This window comes from Coenobita brevimanus, chromosome 64 (assembly GCF_032717465.1).
Source record: "Coenobita brevimanus isolate Jiangsu-jjx chromosome 64, ASM3271746v2, whole genome shotgun sequence".
NCBI lineage: Eukaryota > Metazoa > Arthropoda > Malacostraca > Decapoda > Coenobitidae > Coenobita > Coenobita brevimanus.
The window spans coordinates 11,301,597-11,325,070 of NC_137017.1; the positions used below are offsets into that span (position 1 = coordinate 11,301,597).

At 41.5% G+C, this 23,474-nt stretch overlaps 1 protein-coding gene across 2 annotated transcripts in view; it reads left to right on the forward strand.

Annotated features, from left to right (window-relative positions):
• LOC145404661 (dihydrolipoyl dehydrogenase, mitochondrial) overlaps positions 1 to 23,474 on the forward strand; it is a 140,198-nt gene that overhangs the window by 25,488 nt on the left and 91,236 nt on the right. The window contains exons 2-3 of one of the 2 annotated variants that reach the window (XM_080276200.1): positions 8,174 to 8,317; positions 13,586 to 13,723. In XM_080276200.1, coding sequence (XP_080132326.1) covers positions 8,174 to 8,317; positions 13,586 to 13,723 — 282 coding nt within the window. The remainder of the gene's footprint in view (positions 1 to 8,173; positions 8,318 to 13,585; positions 13,724 to 23,474) is intronic. The other variant, XM_080276201.1, reaches the window with a different exon arrangement.

Below are 23,474 nucleotides of genomic sequence, written 5' to 3' on the forward strand. Positions count from 1 at the left end.
GATAAAATTCACTGAGTAGCATAACTGATGCAATATCTGAAATAGCAGTGCCTGACGGGTATTCATATCAACGTCCGCCATTTCTGCTGTATTCTTAGCAGACGAAGCGATCAGAATGATTGACAACGTTCACTCTCTGCATCTCTGCTGCCTAAGCAAAGCTCTCATGATCGGCAGTGGGGATCATTTAGGCCGTAACGTCCAAATTTGTTAGGTTAGGTTAGGTTAGGTTGTAAAATCGTTTGCCATTTTGGACGTTACGGCCGAAACGACCAGTGTAGGTGAGAGTTTGGTGTGGGTGTAGTTAAGGAAGTAGAAGTGGGAAGAGTCAGGCTAGGGAACTGATAATCCGCTTATTATAATCCCTTCAGCCCAGCAATGTATTTTATAGGGTAGTTTATTCATGCTCGCCATATGATTTTATTCAGTTCAGGAAACATGTACTGAGGAGGTTAATGTGGGCTGTATCAAATGCCCCAAGTCTGAATATCGCCTGTGCTCAGTTAAAACGATTGCCAAGTTAAAATCGTATGAAGTGTGGTATAAGCAATTCAATGGATGGTGCTGAGGACCATTTACTGTATGAAAGTGACAGTGAAACAGTGATGATGACTGAGGTGATGACTTCCAGTGATGCTTCAGGACTCGGGGGAAGTTGTGATGAATTCTCAGGATTTGAAGACAAGTGAAATTTTCACCATGTCAGTAATATGAAGTGAATATAGGTTTTAGGTGATCATGACAGATGCAACCATGGAAAATTTAGGATCAATGGTGCTGTACACCTTTAGTCTTGCACTGACGATGTTTGGATGAATAAATTGTTTGAGATGTTTCATGTCCTTAAGTGATGATATTTATATTGAACAACCAAATACATTTTGATGTTTTTGGCATATAATAAAGCCACTGGGTACTCCAAAACGGACTGATGTAAATGTTTCAGAGGTGAGCGAATGTTGCATGTGGTGTGTACATGTGTGCGTGTGTGTGTGTGTGTACCATAGCGACTAGGAGGCAGCAGTGTTAAGACCAAAAATGGATGTTTTCACAGTACTCGAATGTTTTGAGATGGATGTCTGTTTTTAGCAAATTCTGGTAAGAGAAATATGCATTTTTAATTGTTGATGCTGCAAGGAAAACAGCTGACAGTAAGGGAGTGATACTGGGAGAAGAGGGTTGAGCCAGTTGTCTAGCGCTTGGGATGCAGCAGTGTTGCTAAGAGATAGTTTCACCATTCTCGACATGTTTTGAGATGAATGTCTGTTTTTAGTAAATTGTGATCAGTGAAGAACGTACTTTTAACTGTTGATGCTGCAAGGGAAACATCGCTGACAGTGAGGAAGTGATACTGAGAGGAAGGGGTAGAGACTGCTGTCTAGCGACTGGGAGGCAGCAGTGTTACTAAGGTGTAACAATGGATGTTTTCACCATAGTATGTTTTGAAATGAATCTTTATAGTAAATTATGATCAGTGAAGCATGCATTTTTAATTGTTGATGCTGCAAGGCAAACATAGCTGACAGTGAAGGAGTGATACTGAGAGAAGAGAGTAAAAACAGGTGTCTATCCTGTTCCCAAGTAGCCTTGCTATATTGAACTTTGGTTGTGAAACATTGTAATTTGTGTACTTACAAGTGCTACCTTTTTATATTATTTGTGGAGGTAATTACAGGTTAGTTAGAGTGCATGATTAATGATGGTAGTAGTCTGATATTGTGCTTGAGTCAAGGCAATGTGAGGAAATTCCGTAACAGGTGTGGAATATGACGGGGTTCTTTTAGGATAAATGAAATGATGTGAACATTCATTGTATTTTATGTTTTCATCAGTGAATGAAAGAATAGAGTTTGTTGACTTCATTTGTGGTTTTAAATTCATAAAATATTGAAAACAGTGTTTATATCAGTTTACTGATACATTTTTATCAACAAAGTTGAGATGGCCTCGTGGTTTGTAAGTCACGTTTTGTTAAGATGGGGTTTTGTTTTCTCTTTTCCTGTATCATTCTTTGTACATGAAAGAAGAAACTAAAGGATGATGAGCAGTACTGAATAGATTCTGAAAGGTGAGTGTTGTATCTAAGTGATAGTGGCTCATATCAGTCACGTTTTGTCAAGAAGGGGCATTGTTTTCTTTTCCTGTACCATTCTTTGTATATAAAAAAAGAAACCAAAGGCTGATGATCAGTAATGAATAGATTCTGAAAGGTGAGTGTGTATCTGTGTGGTAATGGCTCTTATCAAGAAACCTTACTGCAGTCTTGGTTGGGGCAAACTTTTTTTTCACAGAACTGCCCTGCCAGAATTAGGGTGCGTCTTTCACAATGCTGCGTCTTACATGCCGCGAAATACGGTACATACTAAGGCAGTCTCACACAAAACTGGTGTATTAGCATCAGCAGGGGTTTTTGCACATCGGTGGCTCTTATGGTAGGTCAGCAAAGTCTATTGTAACAAAATTCATATTCATGAACTGTTCCCAGCCCCAGCGGGGAGTTGAACTTTGTGTCTGTTAGGAGAGCAATCCACCTATCTACCAAATCAGCCGCCACCTCCCCCAATTACCATATTACAGGACAAACCAAACTTGCTCTCAGGTGAAGTTACTGTTATGAAAACTCATGCCATACAGTACAATCTGCCAAAGAACACATTTAAGTGTATGTAGTCATTGTACATCTGCCTCTTAGTTTTAGAAGATGTCTGACAGACTTATTAAGTGTTGCAGTAACTGCTTGGTTATCCAACATAATAGAGCCATCGGTGTATCTGGGTCCGGACGAAATCCGGATATGGAGCAATTCCTACCTAGCAATACCCTACCCATACCCAACCTATATGTACAGTCCCCCACCTAATTGTGGCATTGTTCTTTGGTTTTTCAACTGCTGTAGTGTACTGTATGTAGACATCAAAACGCACATGGGAGTATCCGATATAGTGCTAGAGACTAAGAAAACAGTGCTTAAACAATAAATATACAAAAAAAAAAAATCCACGGTAGAGTACAGTACAGTAATCCCTCATTTATCCGGACATAATAGAATCAAAGGCATGTCTGGGTAGTGGCAACATCCAAATAATAAACACTTATTTCCCTACCATACCCAGACCCTACCAATACCCACCTTCAACTTATACTTAACCTATTTGTACAGTACCGGTACCTATACTTAATTTGGCAGTGTGTTCTGGTCATTCAGACATATTTAGACATCAAAACACACATAGGAATATCCAAAGTAATGCTAAACACCAAGAAAACCATGCAGAAAAACCATTGAAAACCAAAACACCTACCTAAACACTCCTGTATGTACAGTACCCCTCCTTATTTTGGCAGCATTTTCCATTCATTCCGCCATACTTTGACATCAAAACATACATAGTATTATCCAAAATAATTTTCAACACCAAGAAAACCATGCCAAAAAAACACAGAAAACCAAAAAACACCCTACCTATTCACCACTGTATGTACAGTATCCCTCCTAATTTTTTCAGGTCAGTCTGCTGTATTTGGACATCAAAACACACGTAGGAATATCCAAAATAATGCTAAACTCCAAGAAAACCATGAAAAAAAAAAATGAAAACCAATAAACACCCAACCTACACACGACTGCATGTACAGTACCCCTCTTAATTTTGGCAGTTTTCAGGTCAGTCTGCCACATTTAGACATTAAAACACTCATTGGAATATCCAAAATAATGCTTAACACCAAGAAACCCATGAAAAAAAAAAAAACTTGCAAATAAAAAAACACCAAACCTGTACACAACTATATATTCAGTATCCCTCCAGATTTTGGCAGTTTTCTGGTCAGTCTGCCATATTTAGACATCAAAATGCACGTAGGAATATCCAAAGTAATGCTAAACACCAAGAGAACCATGAAAAAAACACTGAAAACCAAAAAACACCTGACCTATACACACTTGTATGTACCATACCCTTCCTAATTTTGGCTGTTTTTCGGTCATTCTACCATATTTAGACATCAAAACACACACCAGATTATCCATGTTAATGCCAGATATCATGAAAACAATGCATAAACAACAAAAATCCACAAAAAACACTGATAACGATTTGGAAATCTGTTGTCTGTGAGGAGTGATTGCTCCTCGGCCCCCTAAAATTCCATGGCCAAATATGCCACCATAAATTGGTTATATTGGTATAAATGGTATACCATCATCATTCGCTGGTGTTTACACCATAAGATAATCTAATAAAAACACATGCAACTGACAAGTAAAAGTACACAAATTCAGCAAGAATAAAGTGTTTAGGAGTAAAACTTACCTTCATATAACTTCCCACCATCCAAGTTCAAAATTTTGCCAGCACCTTCCAAGAGTTAAGCATATGTCTATATTCAGAATTTCATGACCTTTCTCATGGTTACTGCAGAATTTCGGTACGACCAATAGTAGTTGAATAAATCGCAAAAAAATTTGAAAACTCATGAGTCAGTGTTATCACCATGGAGGAGGGTAGGGACTGAGGGAGTGAGGGGGGAGCTGGGAGGGTATGGAGGAGGGACGGGAGGGGGGGAGAAGTGAGGCCGTGGGCAGGATTCTCCCCCTTCTGTCAACAGGCAGATGGGCGCTTTTGCTGTACATTTGCTTATGGCTTGCAGTATGTTAGACTCCGAGTGACCATACAGAAACACAACTCAGGGTGACTCGGGGACTTTCAACCTTCAGTAGTGAGGTGGACGGCCGCTGTCCCTGAACATGTACTCGTGGCTTGTGGTCTGTGATCGATGGAGGTGGCGGTTGGGTAAGACTTAGCCCCCGTGGTCGCACGGTATTAGACATTCAGTGGGGAATGCGAACGGATGTCTTGACACAGTGTGCTGGTTACTGCCGTATTACTCAGGTGCTGAAGGTTTGTTGGGAATGATAGGACGGGCACGTGACTTTGACCATTCAGTACAGGGGCGGACAGAGAATTTAGCCCTGGTTGTGGGTTACGGACTACTTCCCGCTCACAGCTCAAGCCAAGTGGCCACAATTCCGAATGTTTGAACATTTCAGCAGGCCAGCTGAAGTTCTTGGGGACTTTTACGTCCTGATAATAGCAAGTAAATTTGGATAATGGTTTTATAGAGCCAAGGTCCAGCATCCAGATACTAAGTGTCTGGATAATTGAGGGGCAACTGTACTTACCACTTCCTTGACTAAGTGTCTGTGGAACCAGTCTCTGAAGATCTTACAGATAAACCAGGTACCACACAACAGGCAGGCTATCCATCAACTCATGGAGACAATGTGGCTGTTTTGTGCATCCAACAATAACGGGCTTAAGGTGGTGCATCCCGTTAGTATTGGCACAGCTAAGACCGAAACACACCGTTTGGATAACTTCTGACCAGGCACCGTCTTCTTCCTCTCTTCTGCCAGGGCGTTGGTGGGCAAGGAGCGATAGAAGAGGCCAGGTTCGACAATGTGCAGTAGAAGAGGCCAGTTTCGTCAGCATTGTACACCTGACCAAGAGCAACATCCTCCGCTGTCATGTTCAAAACCTTGCCGTGTGTGTTACGGTTAGTAAGTCCATTTCGAAGTTTGAACCAGAAGAGGCAACCTTCAGATACCTTGGGGTCGTTCACATTGTGTAGGTGTGCAAACTTCACGGCTGCTGCCTTCAGCTTGGTCCCACTTACAGTACAAGCACATTGGTGCCCCGTTTTTGGCAGAACCAAACCAAAGTCGACTGGTCGATGGTGGCGTGGCAAGGCTGAGACATCACCTTCCTGTCACCCTTTGGAGTGGCATTGCCATAGTCCAGTCCGTACTGAGCAAGTTTGGGCTATGATTTCTTGATCTCAGACAGGGTTGAACGGGCCAGATCATATTCCTGCAGAATGCTTGAAGTGGTCCAGCCTGCGTCAACCTTGCTCAGTGTCTCGTACTTGTTTTCCAGAGTCAAAACCGTCCTCTTTCGCTTCTTGGGTTGTAGTGGGGGCCATCATCACACACATGAGAATGCCACAGAGGAAAATCAAGGCCTCAAGAAAGTAGAGAACCACTACAAATGCAACATTGGAAGCAGTCATGGTCACAAGCACAGCCACACTCGTGAGAGAAGGCAGGAACTGAGGTCTGGTACCGCCATGTGAACACTGAGTTACCATGTCTCAACTGATGCTTGGCTATGAGTACACAAGTAAAAAGTGCTTAACTGACCCGAGTGGAAGGATCGGTATCATTCAGCCTGGCAAATGAGCAACACTGGAGCCCCCGTACATCATGGCCTCAGGGAATGTCTGAGTCATCCGACCGGCAAGGCGACTTTGACCATTCGCTAGGGAGGCGGACAACCTCACATGCCCAGCAGCATCGGAGTGATCTGGGTGGCCGGGAGACTTTGATCTTTCGGTGAGGAGCCAGATGGCCATAATTGCTCAGGTTGTGGGTTAGGATCTGTATTATTCGCATGCAGCCGGTAGCGCTGGAGTGATTGGGGCGGCCGGGTGACTTCAACCTTTCGGTGAGGTGCTGGACAGCCAAATTTGCAGAGCTTGTGGGTTAGGTTCTGTATTACAGTACTTGCTTGTGGCCAGTGCCATCCAAGTAATCCTGGCAGCCGGGGGACTTTTGACTGTTTAATGAGGAGCCAGACGGCCATATTTGCTCAGCTTGTGGGTTAGGATCTGTATTACTCGCACACGGCCAGAAGTATTGGAGTGATCCGGGTGGCTGGGGGACTGACCATTCAGTGAGGAGCCAGATGACCATACTTGCTCAGCTTGTGGATTAGGTTCTATTATCCGTGCTCGGGCAGAAAGGCAGGCTGGCTGCCAAACCAATTTTTTTTAATTTGTAGGCCTCCGAACCGGCATCATCGGAAATTTTTTGTTCAGATAAAGGCAGATACTGATTTATTACAGTAAGACCTCACTATAACAGACTAATTGGGGCGCACGCCATTCTGAAAAATGCGAAATTCCGATAAAAGCGACTCCGGACTTCCCCCTGCTAAACCGGAGTTTTTCTGATACATCAGATATTAGTCTGGATCGTATGAATGGTTTTTAAACTGTTTTGAGTACCATTGCGGTACTGTACTGTGTTATAACTTCACTACATTAATCAAATGGTATATTATATACAGTAATACTATAATGTACACTGATAAACATGTCTTTTATTTATCTTATTGTGGTGAATATAGCTGAAGTGGTCAGGCAGTCTGGACTGCTTCTGGCTTTATCGGACTTTTTCCTATATTCTGTATAGGAGTTTAGTCCGGTTGCTTCTCAGGTCCGATAAAAGCGAATTCCGGTCTATTGAAGTCTGTTATATCGAGGTTTTACTGTAGAGCCAAGACCTAATGTCCAAATATGGAGCATGTCGGGTATGGAGCATCTAGATAATCAAGTAATTACTGTGTACTGTATTAGAGTGTCAAAGACTTTTTAAAGATTAAAATTACATTTTCAGCAGGGGTGGTTGAGGGTAAGTTGGTGCATGCCATCCACCCTTTAGAACTATATGTTGTGCTGTCTTCAGATGATTTTGCGGAGTGTTAAGCCTGATTTTCTCCCATAACCCAGGAAACTGTTTATTATGCTGAGTTGTGACAGTGCAACCAGCAGATAGATGCTTGGTAGGTTAACACCAGCATGTCAGAGATCAAGGGATGTTTTAAAAGGATTTAAGACATCTACCTGGAGCAATACATTATTTGTTCTTTACCACATTTATGAGGGAATCCCAGAGTCATATTGATGTAAATGTTGAGACCCACATGTATTCAGATTAGAGACTTCTTGGGAACCGTATTAGCCAGTGCCCTAATCATGGAAGGGGTAGCCTTAAATAAATTGTCTCCATGTCACTTTGTCCTCAGTGACATTACCCATACACCAACCCTTATCACCCTCTTCTGTTTACCTCTTCACCCCATCACTTCACCTCATCCTTAGTCTCCCTCTCTCCATCTCATAGTCATTCTCATTGTCCATTTTGTCCACATGACTAAATTATCTCAGCCCATTACTTGTAACTAACACTTTCCAGCACTTCCACATCTACATCACAATGCTCTTGAACTTCCTGATTTGTCTCTCTCTCTCTCTCTCCACATTATGTTACTCCACATGCTTCACTCCTATAACTCATTTCCATTCTCTAATGTAATTTTGTGTTCATGGGTAGCTGGCCCGCAGTCCTACTGCCACCAGTGGTTTAGCCTCAGTCAGCCACCACCGCCATGCATCCCATGAAGCTGACCTTGTTGTCATCGGTTCAGGTCCAGGTGGTTATGTGGCTGCCATCAAAGCTGCTCAACTTGGTATGAAGGTGAAGTATATTCTGTAATGATGTTGTACAGCAAGTGTAACATGAATATTGAAACATACACTGAAATGGTAGCTACTTGTAATGATTTACCATACTTCTTTTCATGTAGGTGATGTCTTAAGAAGTGGTTCTCATTAACTGAATTAGTTAGTGCAAAGGCTTTCAAAGCAAGTATGGCTATTCTTTGACAGTGTTTAAGTTAATTGCACTGTATTGTTTGAGGTAAACTTCATTTACTACACCCCCAGGTTTGATGAACTTTGAAATTATTTTTAGAAGTGAAACCATGTTCATTTGGTAGTTTTGTTGTTAGATTGTTGCAGAATACATGGCCTGTGTTTCATATTGTATCCCATCACAAGGGAGTAGAATGATAATTATAGTGGTTGTGTATCTTCAGCAAACTATTATCTCCAGAAGATATGACAGATAGGATATCAACTTGTCTCATATATATATATATATATATATTAGTGAATCTTAAGCATGTATATAACTGGTTACTATAGTCGCAGCACACAACTCTGAGGTTGTTATTATCCTGCCCTGGCAGCCTACCTGTCAACAGTGTGTCTGATTTCGTGTATAATATGATACGCATGTGATGTGTGTATAATATGTACATGTATAATAATATTTTTGAATAATATATTCATGTAAGATGATATGATTCGTGTATAATATGATACAAAATCAGACGTATTGTTTACACGTAGGTTGCCAGGGTATGATAATGACAACCTCAGAGTTGTGCTCTGCGACTATAGGTAAAGTCATGGAATGTTCCTCAGTACCCACTGTTCGAAGCATTGGTGGTCAACGAATGGTCTCAAAGCAGCAGCCAGATGCCACTTGTCTGGTAACTGTGAGTGGGAAGGAGGGTTGTGGGGGATGGGAGGGTTTGGGAGTTTTGTTGTTTAATAATTGTATGGTATCACAATGTTCTCTGTCTTTCTACATTGTATAGAATGCATGTTTATCATCAAAGGTATGCTTCTTTGCCTTTGTTTTGTAATGTTCATCAGGCATGATGGTTAGGGGTACAGTGCACCCTCACGCAATGTGAGTTTACGGACAGCAGAAACCCTCGCATTCTACGATTTCGCATTGTGGGAACCAAAAAACTTACAGGAAAAATGGTATATGGTGGACAGTCCACCCAGGGCTTGGTCTTCGGGTCCCCTTCCAGCCTGCTCTGCCATGCTAATACTTTGTCTAACAGTACTTCTAGTTGGACCAACAAATCAAACAATAAATAGAACACTATGTACCTTTATTTAAGTGACTTCTAGGCTTGTTAAGCAAGGAGGAGGGTGGGTATTCGAGGCTCGGGGCGTCTACTCTTGCCCCGCGGGGCGGGGTGCCCTGTTGTCACTCTCACTGTCACTGCTGAGGTCTCCTGGGGGTGCTGTAAAGCCTTCAAAGTCAACAGCTGAGACTATGATGAACAGGTGGGTACTGCTATGATGCTAAAATGGACCACAGGATTTGAGGTACAACATGTGTTCTCACGACAGTGTGGAGGAGAAGTGTCTGTTTACCCAGGAAAGTCGGTGGATGGCATGCAGATATCTGCCCAGCTGCCCACCATTTTGAATCTGGCTCGTTCCCAGCCAACTGCCTTCATGTGACTGACTTGCATTGTGCAGCCCGACACCCGTAGTAATGGTGGGAAATCCATTTTTGCCTTGGAATCATACAGCCGAGTTGCATGTTGGGAAGTTCGATTTGCAGATTTCTCATTCGATAAAAATAAGCATTTTTGGGGTTGACCTCGCTTTGTAGGTGATTCGCACCGTGTGAGTTCGCATTGTGTGGAGGTGTACTGTACTGATATTATAGTTAGGACTTCCCATGTCATTCTGTCTAAAGGAAAATGATTAGCCTGTTAATCGCTCATATAGATTGTTTTTATTATCAGACACTACCTCAGACTCTAAGTTTGAGATGAATAATTACATAAATAACACTGGACATGTTTGCAGGCGGATATTTATATTGGGATGACCTAGAATAAATAAGTAAATAAAGAAACAATATTTATATAGACTTCAGTGGTAATTAAGGTGCTCCAGTCGGATTGAGCCTGTGTAGGTTTATATCCAAGGGGTGGTTGGGGTTTATTACTCGTGTAATACGACTCAGGGATGAGTTAGACTGGTCACTCATCTTAAATGTCAGGACCAGCTTGCCTAGCCCCAGGCTCCTACGCTCCTCAGGATGCAACATAGGACTGGATGATGGGTGGATACATATACATTATACCTGTATATATTATATATAATATACCTGTATACATTTTATAATACTGTATATATAATATACCGGTAGTCCCTTTATGTTAGAGTCACCACTAAACATAAATACAGTCGACCCTCTGTCTTCGCGGGGGTTAGGGGCCTGAGACCTCCGCGAAGATTGAAAATCCGTGTAAAATTGGTGCCCCCCTAAAAATACCCCTAGCCCACCATTTCCTTCTTTAATGAAAGAAAACCCCTGTGTACATGTCAATAAACACTTTATGTATAATTAAAGTATGAAAAAAATTGTTTAATTGTGCAGGTGGATGGCCGCTCACACCGCTCATCACAGCTACACTCTCACCCTCCACCACCGTTACCAGGATTTTCCCTCCCGTAACCTGTCCAGCAATTCTACCTTTGGAGATGTCTTGGCTGCTCTCTTAGGGCCCATGGCAGATAAAATGATAGTGTCATGGAGAGATCAGCGAGTACAAACACACACAAGCGTGGTCACGGTGAGAATGGGTTTCGGGACAGTTCGCCGTCAAGTCAATTCCCAGTCACAACAATAACAAGACAATTCGCCATCAGGATAATTCCCCATCATTTATTTACATACTATAATAGTCTTTTAAATATACGTGTTTTAAAAGTTGTGGTGGTTTATTGTTTTTATAATAAATGTAGTGACATCTGTTGAGGCTCTGCCATATCTTTCCCCACAGTTTGTGTCCACTATGGCCGATCAGAATAACACGTTGGATATTGTCATTTGAGGTGAATATATACTTGTACCTCTTCAGAGTCGTTTTAAAATATACCCAGGATGTTGTAGTACCAATGAAAATTAATGAAGACAGCTATGGGTGATGCTAGAATATAATTCAAAGTCGACTACAGCGAAGTAGAAACATGTTAATTATTGGCTAAAAGTGCAACTTATAAATGATATCCAAAGCCTATGCTATTGAATGAACATAGACTTTGATAGATTCCCCTGAAAATTAGTTATTAAAGTATTAATTATTCAAAAATAAGTATATTTGTAGAATGACGGGGAATCGTCCAGGGTGCGAATTGTCCTGATGGGGAATCGTCCATGTTTTGACGGCGAATTATCTCAGAACCTGAGAATGAGAGAGCCTGCCGCGAGAGATTCAAAACAATGCGGGGGTGGCGCTGCGGGCGGTATGCAGCGTGTGGCGCGTGATTTGAATGTGTTTCCATTTTTCTCTGGACTTCAAAAAAGGTGATTTGGTTTCCCTGGTGACAAACAGCGAACAATCGAAACAGCAAACAGAGGAACCGCGAGGACAGAGGGTCGACTGTATATGGAAATATACGAGTATATAAATATAAATACAGTATATGTAATATCGGATATGTTTATGCGAAGCTACAGAACTTGGTGAATGTTTTTGGCGTATCAGTTAGAACCATGATTCCAGGGGTTTGAATGGTGAATGAATGGAAGCATGGCCCATTGGATTGGGCAGATTTGGGCTGTTTGGACATTGCTACTCCTCACCCTGCCTTAACCCTTTAACCGCGGGCATTGTTTTGCCCCGACTGTCCTCTCCCGCGGGGGTTTTGACCAAAATATAAACAAACTTTAAACCTTTATAACTCTGCACAGAATAAATCTAGAGCGAAAAATAAGGTACCATTAGAAAGTACTAACCTTCGGCTTTGCAATGACGTAGGTTTCATGATTTCGTTGACTATCACTGGATGGGCAGTGCCATTAGAAGTGAGCGATCTAAAATCACCATTTTTTGCTCACACACCATTACCTTCGCTCATACACCATTACCAAATGCCAACCTCATTCTGATAATAATACTATAAACATATATGAACGCTGCACATACGATAAACACCCACTCTGTGTTCACTGAGGCAAGTAAAAGGCACTGTAATTACCAGCACTTCACTGCCACATCAGCGGTGTTGTAATCACTATTTTTCGCTCATACACCATTACCAAATGCCAACCTCATTCTGATAATAATACTATAAACATATATGAACACTGCACATATGATAAACACCCACTCTGTGTTCACTGAGGCAGGTAAAAGGCACTGTAATTGCCTGCACTTCACTTCCACATCAGCAGTGTTGTCACTCACACAGCTGGACAGATACTGATGCGTGTTTGGTCCGGGGTGGGGTGGGGGGCCCAGGGGGTGGGAGGTGGGGCCCCAGGGGGGGAAGGAGGGAGGTGGGGGTCGGCTGGAGTGAAAGAACTTAATAGCTACTCTCCCTTGAAACAATTGGCGCACGGAAAAAACGCGGGGTATTCAAAATATTCACAAACATTCGAGAATGACACCCGCGGTTTGGTCCAGTTTTTGCAATGTCATTCTGGAATGACACCCGCGGTTAAAGGGTTAAGGTAGGAAAGGAGGTCCAGATGATGATGATGATGATGAATATTGTTATGAACATCTCTTGGGGAAACGTCCCAAGTTAAAGTTGAAGAGGGAAAGAAGGCATTGCAACCCCTGTCCGAACCCACCAAACTACCGTAACTTTCCTAACAACACTAGCTGTAGAGAAAGTTATGTAATTTTTTCATAAACTACTAACATCATATTGTCATCTGTCCTTCCTATATTAACTCAAACACACCATCCAGGTCATACATTGCACACCAACATGTGATTCCCAACCTGTCACCAAACCCTCCTTTGCACCCAGTCCCCCACCTTCCCCCCTTCTTCACACTCACAGTTACCAGGCATAGGCTGTGAGGTCTGGCTGCCGCTTCACATTCGCCCGTCTCACACCAGGGCTTCGAGAGGTGGGTAATGTGGAACTTTCCGTGACTGTACAATGTGTACATAGATGATTAGCTTGGTAATACAGTATGTGACATAATTCTTTGTGAGAGTGATTATAAATTAATACAGATCATGGTATCTGGAGTTAGGCATTATAGCTACTGATTCTGTATAAAGTATGTAGTCACTTAAATAATTTTAGCTGTTTACCTGCACTGACAACAACTAATCTCCTGCAGACTGTATGTGTTGAGAAAAATCCAACTTACGGTGGTACCTGTCTTAATGTTGGTTGCATTCCCTCAAAGGCTCTTCTCAACAACTCTCACTACTATCACATGGCCAAAAGTAAAGATTTTTTGGAGCGTGGTATTGAGGTATGTGACCATGTATTCATTACTGTGAATGCATTTAATGTTAGTATAGCAATGTGGATTGAAGGTTATCCCATTGAATGAAACTGTGGTGTTGCCTGTAGTAATGAGTTTTTAAAAGATTGAGTGATTGAATGATTAAAGACATATAATATTGCTCTTACTGTCCTATAAAAGTATAGCTAAGGGTATAATGTTGGAATTTAAGATATTTGTCTGTCACTTCTGAGGTAAAGTGCCTTGTGCTTAGATGTTATGCTACACAGTACCAGGTTATCTTATGAAATATCAGTAAAATCCGCATGGGAAGTTGTAGAATATGATATACTGGATTGGTTTGTCCATTCCTCTCGTCCTTCCTTCCTCTTCTGTCTCTCTTTCCTTCATTCTTTCCACATCCTTCTGCCTACCGGTGACTTTACACTCCCTCTTTTGTCTTTCTTAACTTCACTTTTTCCTCTTCCTTCTGCTTGTGGGTGACTCTACATTGAGTGACAAGCCAAATGGTTTCCTGTACACAAGGAAACCATTTTCTACGCTGGGTGGCAACCATATAACGAAATCATAGCGCCTGGTGGTTTAGTGGGTAATTAAGGCACTCCAATCGAATTGAGCCAGTGCAGGGTCATATCCAAGGGGTAGTTGGGGTTTATTTGCTAACGTAATGCCACTGAGGGATGAGTGAGGCTGGTCACTCTCATCTTAAATGTCAGGACCAACTTGCCTAGCCCTGGGCTTCCATGCTCCTAATGGGACAGCATAGGATTGGATGATGGATGGATGGATGGTTTGTCATTAGAAACTAAGGTTGGAAATTAGCAAACACTATATGATTTACATTGGTATGGTACCAGTATTGGTGTTGTCAGAAAAATCCTTGGCCCATAATTGTAATACAGGAACTGATTAATTTTTTTCAGATTTGGCATGCCTTACAGTTTCATCCAACACATTTCTTCTTCATTTTTGTCCTTTCTTCCTCTTCCAGGGTTTACCTTTCTTGTCATCTCATCACTTTCAGCTCTCAGGTATCAAAGCAGAGTGTAAGCACTAAACCTGTGCAGCCAACCTTCTTGATTGCCATTTTCTTAATCACATTTTTCTTTATTACAGTCTTCTTAAATAACACAATACTGTACCTTCAGTACTGTGGTTAAAATTGCGATGATTGCAATTGGTATGAGAAAACTCAGAAGTTTCATAGGGAACGCTAGAAATACTATGCTTCACCTTGCAGTGAACATGCTAAAAAAAAGAAGAAAAAACACGTGCTTAGGGAGAAGTAAAAATCTTGTTACATTAGATGCCTTCTGAGAACTATAAATAGCAATTAGTAGCTGATTAGGAGTCTTGAGAGACTGTTTTTAAAGCCTACAGAGAAAAGCTGTACAGTAATCCCGCATTTTTTGCGGATTTTTTGTCCACGGTTTTGCCCTCTCGCGGATTTTCTTAGCATTAATAAGTTCAACTAAAATATCCTTGAATATACAGAAAAAAAAAAAAATTGAAAGTCCCGCAACTTCCAATTGTAGCGCGGTAAACTCACGCCACCCTCTGTCCCTTTCCCGCGGCCCCTCTGCCAGTGTTACCATATCTAGCATAATTTTATTCTTTTAGCATAATTTTGATAAAATTTTCGAGTCTGGAATATTTTTTAGCATATTAGAAGTTTTAGCATCATTCTAGTATAATTTAGAATGGAATGGAATATTTTTGGAATAATTTTATAAAAGCTACAAATCAGAGAGAGAGAGAGAGAGAGAGAGAGACGAATAAGGTAAGAAGATGTAAGGTTTGAATAGTTGGTTACTTTCAGTTTGGGCTTGGTTGGGTTGGATTAGGTTGGGTTGGATTAGGTTAGGTTAGGTTTTAGGTTAGGTTAGGTTTTAGGTTAGGTTCGGTTTGGTTCGGTTAGGTTTGGTTAGGATAAGTTTGAGCTTTGTATTTTACCCATGAAACCTAGGTTTTTCCGATGGATTTTGGTATGATTCATTCGATTTTTCAGCTTCATTTCAGTCGGAAATGACCATTTTCTGTGTTTCCCCCCCTCCCTATAACCCCCGATTCCCCAAAGCTCCCCCATTGTTGCAGGGGGATGGGGGGGGGGTCATATCTCAAAATCTGGTTATTTCCGACGGAAATGATGCTCAAAATCGAATGAATCACATCAAAATCCATCAGAAAAACGTAAGTTTCGTGGGAAAAAGCAGTATGGGCAGAAAACCGATATTTACCCTCTTACTGTATGTAGGTTCATTTTAATATTTTCATAGTAAACAGTACATAATTAATATGTAGCATGAATATGTATAGAATTTTATTATTTAGCTTCAAGTTAGCATAATTCATTTTTTACTTGGAACAAATTTGCTCAATCTAGCATAATTTTTTCACTGCCCTAGCATAATTTCGTTGTTTGGATATGGCAACACTGCTCTCTGCCCCACATTCTTCAGTCAACGCCTGACTGCCTCACGTGTTTGGTGTTCTTGTAACTGCACTATGATTCGAGCCTCTTGCCTCCCACTTGCTTTCCACATGGCCCCAGGACGTAAGCCAGCCTCACCAAAGGCTAATAATACAATTAGTAAACACTCCAAAGTGACAAAACGATCAAGAAAAGTTATGACAGCAGAGAAAATTGTGTTACTGGACAAGCTAAGAAGCGACCGTGCGAGTGTTTGCTATCACCAGTTAATGCATCTTTTTATTTTGTACTGTTTTGTGAATAAATGTGTAGATAATTGTGTATTACAGTACGGTGTTTACGTTTTTCCTTCATAATGGAGTATGTGCTTTCAATCTTGTAAGAAGGTATTTCGGGATGAGTATGGAGGTTTCGGGACAATTTGCAGTCACAACAAACACAAGATAATTCGCCTTCATTAATGAAGACAGCTATGGGTGACGCTAGAATATAATTCAAAGGCGACTACAGCGAGGAAGAAACAAGTTAATTATTGACTAAAGGTGCAACTAATAAATAATATCCAGAACCTACGCTACTGAACATAGACTTTGCTGGATCCCGGATCCCCCTGAAATATAGTTATTAAAGTATTGATTAATTAATAATAAGTATATTTATAAAAGTATTGATTAGTATATTTATAAAATGGCGGGGAATCGTCCAGGGTGCGAATTGTTCTGAAGAGGAATCGTCCATGTTTTGACTGGGAATTGTCTCACGGCGAATTGTCTCGCAATCAGTATGGATATGGACTGTGTGATGGGCAGCATGGTGGACACAAGTGCAAGATTCAATTGTTAATAGAGTATTCGTGGATTTAAATTTTCGCGGGGGTTACAAGAACGTAACTACCGCGAAACATGCGGGATTACTGTACTGCTTTATTGTTTTTAACAGTACAAATCTGTTAATGCATCATTATGACCAGATAGTTGAGCAAAAACAGTTATGTCAAGATATTGTGGTGTGAGTGCAGGGTGGTTACCAGGGTAACAGCAAAGCTGTCATGTTTTGCAATAACCAGCCTTTAAACCTGCCACCAACCCCAAATCACATGTTTCATGATCTCCACACTAATGTATGAAATACATTGGTAGGGAGAAGTTTTTTATATGATTGAGATAAATAGTTGGAATAAATTGAAGTAGCAATTGAATGAGGAAGATGCAAGGAAGGAGTTGCATTGTTGATGAATGAAGTGTGGCAGAGTGGAGTGAAAGACTACAAATGTGTCAGCTCAAGATGTATGTGTGTCAGCTTCAAGTTTGAGAAGGTGAAAGTGGCAGTGATTGTAGAGTATGCACTGTGTGATGACAGGAGTGAGACAAAGAAAGACAAGTTTTAGGATGAGTTGGATGAAGTAGTAGGAGAAATGCCCAGGATTTATGAAGTGTTTATTGGGTGACCTGAATGGGAGACTAGGCGCTGGTCCTGTGAATGATTTAATTGGTAATAATGGTGTACCAGGAGAGAATTATAATGGAAAGTGACTGAAGGACTTGTGTCACGAAAGGAGGTTGTGCATTTGTAATTCTTATTTCGAACACAACGATGCACATAAATATACATGGAATACAGGGAATGGAGATTGTGTTGAAAGGAGCCTGGTTGTTTACGTGCTCATAGAGAAATCGATGCTGGGAGGTGTTGTTCATACGAGGGCAGTGAGAGGACGATGTGGAGGTTTGTCAGATCATGTGATTGTGGTATGCAAGATCAAGCTGAGAGGAGTGAGGTGGACCAAGAGAGAGAGGAGCAGTCAGGGAGAGAAACTGAAAGTTGAGAAGCTGAGGATCAAAGAAATGGCAGATGAATACAGGGCCAAAGTAGGGGAAGAGTTAGAATCAGTGAATTGAAATTAAATGGATCTGGACAGCTTGTGGAATGCATAAGGATTGCTTAGTTATGGATACTAACGCAGTGTGTGGTGTGGCAAGAGTAACAACAAAGAAGAAATGTAAGACATAGTGGGATGAAGAGGTTAAGAGAGCAGTGGAGGAAAAGAGGAAGAAATGGCTAGAGTGGATACAGGACAGGGGTTCAGTTGAAATAAGAACTGAATATATATTGAGAGCAAGAAGCATGTAAAGAGACTAATGAAGAGAAAAGAAGAGGAGGTAAATGATGATCTAGGAAGAAAAATGAATGCAAATTACTCTAAACATAGGAACCCCTTGTAGAAAGAGGTGCAGAAATGTAGAAGTGACAGTGCAAAGTAGTGTGAAAGTGTGAAGGATGTAAGTGGTAGATTATTAACCCATGGGGATGAAGTAACGACCAATTGGAAAAAATATTTTGAAAATCTGATGAATGGGAATGGAGAGAGCAAAGCGAATGTTAACTTGATTGGTTTGGGGGGTGCATGGAGAAGGAATGCTGTGCCAGGAAATGTGACATTCGCAGAGGTGAAGAAGCTGTGAAAGGGCTGAAAAATGGAAATGCAGCTGGGGTTGATGAGGTGTACGTGGAGATGATTAAGTGTGGTGGAGAGAGCAGAGTGAAGTGCTTGTTGGTGATACATAAGAAGGCATGGATAAGTGAAATTGTGCCAGTAGAATGGAAAAAGGCAGTGATTGGCACTCACCATCCATCCACTCACTTGATATAGTGCTGTTCTTGGACAACTGCCCTCTCCTCTCGTCCTTCTTTCCTCTTCTGTCTTTACTTCTTTCTCTCCTCTTCCTTCTGTCTGTGGGTAACTTTACACTGAGTGACACACCAGATGGTTTCTTGTACACCGGGAAACCGTTTACTATGCATGTGGTAACTGTATAACCAAACTATGACGCCTGGTGGTTTAGTGGATAATTAAGGCGCTTCGACTGGATTAAGCCTGTATAGGTTTATATTCAAGGGTTGTTGGGGTTTATTGCTCTCGTAATGGCACTCAGGGATGTGTGAGGTGGTCACTTTCATCTACATGTCAGGAACAACTTGCCTAGCCCCAGCCTTCTACACTCCTCATGGGGCAACACAGGATTAGATGATGTATGTTGTACCCCTGTACAAAAATAAAGATGAGCAAAGTGAGTGCAAGAATTATTGTGGCATAAATCTGTTGAGTGTTGTAGGGAAGGTATATGGAAGAATTATTATAGAGAAAGTTAGAGAGGCATCAGCAGGCCTAGTGAGTGACGAACAGGGTTGCTTTAGGAGTGGTAGAGGATGTGTGGATCAAATATTTGCAGAGAGACAGATAGCAGAAAAGTCTTGTGAGAAGGACTGTAAGGTGTTTATGGCTTTCATGGATCTGGAAAAACCATATGGCAAATTAGACAGAGAAGGATTGTAAAATGTTTTGCAAATGTACAGTGCGCTAGGTGCCATCAAGATTTTTTATGATGGTAGTGAGGCATGTTTTTTTTTTTTTTTTTTTTTTTTTTTTTTTTTAAATGCGAGGAAGAAGGAACCAAAGGCCATGAGCCCGCAGTAACAGTTCCCTCCAAGAGAAAAACAAAATACAATAGAGAGCCAAATTCAAGATCCGATCATTTTGAGATGCCTGGACACACTACGTTTGAAAGACTGGAGATCATAGGCAGCAGGAAATACAGACAGAGGGAGACAGTTCCAGAGCTGACCTGTTGCATAAATGAAAGACCGGGAGTAACGGTTAACTCTTGCATTAGAGAGTTGGACAGAAAAGGGATGAGAGTTTGCTGCCAGACGGGTGCCACGCGCCCGTCGTAGAGGTGGAGGAATGCAAGCAGACAGTTCAGAGGAGCAGTGACCATTAAAGTAGCGATAGAAAAGAGATAAAGATGCAACAGTGCGGCGAAGAGACAGAGGTTGAAGGGAGTCAGTAAGAGGAGGAGAGTTAATGAGACGAAAAGCCTTTGACTCCACCCTATTGAGAAGAGCTGTATGTAGGGAGCCTCCCCACACATGAGAGTTGTACTCCACACAGGGGCAGATAAAACCCCTGTATAGAGTCAACAATTGTGCAGGGGTAAAGAAAGAGCGGAGTCGGCTTAGCACACCCAATCTCTTGGAAGCAGATTTTACGAGAGATGCAATATGATCTTTCCAAGATAAGTCCCGAGTAAATGAAACCCCAAGCATGTTCAAGGATGATGCAGGATTAAGCTGAATATTATTAAACATTAGTGGGTATACCTGTGGAAGACTTTGTCGGGTTGATAGGTGCAAGAACTGAGTCTTAGATGCATTAAAGACAACCATATTATTTTTACCCCAGTCAGAGATATGAGCCAAGTCAGACATTAGGTGTGCCATAGCCTCATCCCTTGTTTCTTGAAGTAGCTGTTGAGATGGGCGTTGTGTAAGGGCAAATGGGCATTTAAGTGAATGGTTCACAAACGGTGTGAGTGTGCGACAAGGTTGTATGATTTTCCCATGGTTGTTCATTATATATATATGGGTGGGATGATTAGAGAAGAAAAAACAAAAGTACAGTAATGGAGAGAGAGATGGCATTGGAAATGAATGGTGATGGATGGAATATTTCAAATTTGTTGTATGCTGATGATGCAGTGCTACTTGCAAATGCCAGACTTGAACTTGGTAGACTAGTGCAGAGTTTTGTAGATGTCTTTGAGCATTGTGCCTTGAGAGTAAATGTAGAAAAGAGCAAAGTTGCGGTTATTGGGAGAGAAGGTGACTCCCAATGTGATGTTACAGTGAATAGAGAGAGACTGGAATTGGTGAGAGAGTTCAGATACCTGAGTACAGTGATAGAAAAGAGTGGAAAATGTGCAAAAGAAGTGGAAAGTAGCTGTGCTATGAAGGCATTGGTAGGAAACAGAGACTTGTGTGTTGCAGCTGCGGGAGGCTTTCACGAAGGAGTGTTAGTGCCAGTTTTAACATACAGATGTGAGACTATGATGTGGCATAAAATGGAAAATCAAGAGTGAGAGCAATGGAGATGGGACTGCTGAGCAGGGGCGCACCCAGAAATTTTTTGAGGGGGGGGCCCATAGTGAGGTGAGGTTAGGTAATCCGATAATTACTGGGAGGTCATATGCAGGTTTAGAGTCAGAGGGCTGCTGGCTCATGTGTTACTCTTTGTTTGTATTTGCCAATTTTTCATGTTTTGCTGATATCAAAATAAATATACAGGGTGTTTGAAAACAACACCATCAAAACCTCAAGGCGCAATATGTAGGGAACAGTAAGTAAAAACATCTAAATAACGGATGTCCTAGGACCTAGAACATACCACTCAGGAGATAAAGGCAGTATTAAAAGGTAAATGATTCCAAGCCCAGGCCATGAATGGAAATGGCGGCACTTGTCCGAACACAGATACACGTCTCTCTCCTGCACCCCTCCTGCTCACCTCCCCGACACACACACACACACACACATATGCGCGTGCCCACGTGAATTTTGCTCTTACAGTAATATTATTATTCTTTTTATTGTTGTTGTGTTATTAGTTGTAGTAATTCTGTAGCCTTTTATTATCATTATCACCGGCATAATCGTTACTATTATGAATGATCAATTTTATAATCATATCATATCTGAAACTACAATTGGCTAAGAGTCATACATCATGACATTAGGTTTAGAAAAATCTCTATTTTTCTCCACCCTTTCAAAGTATGTGTAATTTTTTCTAATGTGCACAGAGTCATGATACATACAGGGCAATTTACAATAAATGTTCAGAATGCCTTCCTCCAACTTCAATGCACAGATTACATCGTCTCACCATGGATTGCCTCACGCGATTTAGCACGCGAGAAGGGCTGCACAGAGTCCCACAGGCACCTTGGATGCGGGGAAGCAAGTCGTCAAGTCTGTTAACTGGCATTTCATACACGAGCTGTTTCAAATGACCCCACAGAAAATAATCAAGAGGTTTAGGTCTGGTGACCGTGCTGGGCATGAAACTGGGCCGTGATGTCCAATCCACCTGTCATGGTAATTTGTTTAAAAAAATCGCGGACGATGTTGCTTGTGTGGATAGGTGCTCCGTCATGCATGTACCACATTCTTCATCTTACCGACAAAGGTATGTCCTCAAGAAGCAGTGGCAGGTCATTCTCCAAAAACGATACATATACCTGACCTCTTAAATGACCATGGAGAACATAGGGGCCTATTACATAATCTCCTAATATTCCACACCACACATTGAGAGAAAATCTCCACTGATGCCTCTTGACTCAGTAATGTGTGGATTTACGTCATTCCACACATGCATATTGTGAGTGTTGAATATCCCAGTCCTAGAGAAACTTGACTCATCAGTATACATAACCTTTTGTGGGAAATCGTCATCCTGTCTTACTTTGCCTAGGAACCACTCACAAAACTGCTGACGAGCTGGATAGTCTTCTGGGGTTAGAGCCCTTTGTATGTGGAATGGATGTAAGAGTTGCCCAGGTAAAACCTGCCATACTGTGGAATGGTTTGCTCCTAATGTCCTAGCAATGTTCCATGTGCTTGTCCTAGGCTTCTCTCCAACAGCTTCCAGCACTTGTTCTTCAAAATCTACTGTTCGAACAGACCAGCCCCATCCTGTATCTGTCATTCGTACACATAATTCACCAGATTCTCTCAGTCTCCTATCTATGGCATGAAATGTGGAGAAGTAGGGGTGACGTCAATGAGGATACATATGTTCGTTGATGCGCCTAGCTTCTCTGCTGTTGCCATATGCAGCACCGTATGCCATGTGCATATCGGCCATCTCCTGGTATGTGTACCTCTGCATGGTGCCAAGCTGCCAGTGTGGGAAAATACTAATACATAATAGACTCTCAGTGTGGTGATGTATGTCGTATTTATTCTGGCTACACTCAGCCAGCTTTATTCAACGTAGGAATTATCTGTGGCAGTTAAAAGGGTTAACTGAGATATTTTGTAGCCTAGTAATTGCTAGAGGTCATTCCTAAATTGAGTAAATCGTCTAATAGTGGTCAAAATATAATGAAAAGGACGTCTCCCCTATTGAAAAGAGTAAGCATGCAGAAACATTCATTTAAGATTTATACTGTTTCTTAAGGCTCATAGGACTCATGGGGTATAATGTATATGGTTTTTGGCTATATTTAATATGATTTAGCAGAGAGAGAGAGACCAGCATGGTACCTGAGGCAGAGCTGGGGTAAGTATGATACATATTAAATTTATGAAGAATTTCATCACACCATTCATTCACCTAGCGAAGCAAAGACCTTCCATTCTGCTTCATGTCTCAAAGAAATGCTTTGAACACCATTGGCTTACATGTGTTGACATAAACAAAGAAACAGTAGCATTTTATTTAGAAAACTGATCTATTTGCAGCCCTATATCATTAACCCCTAAAAC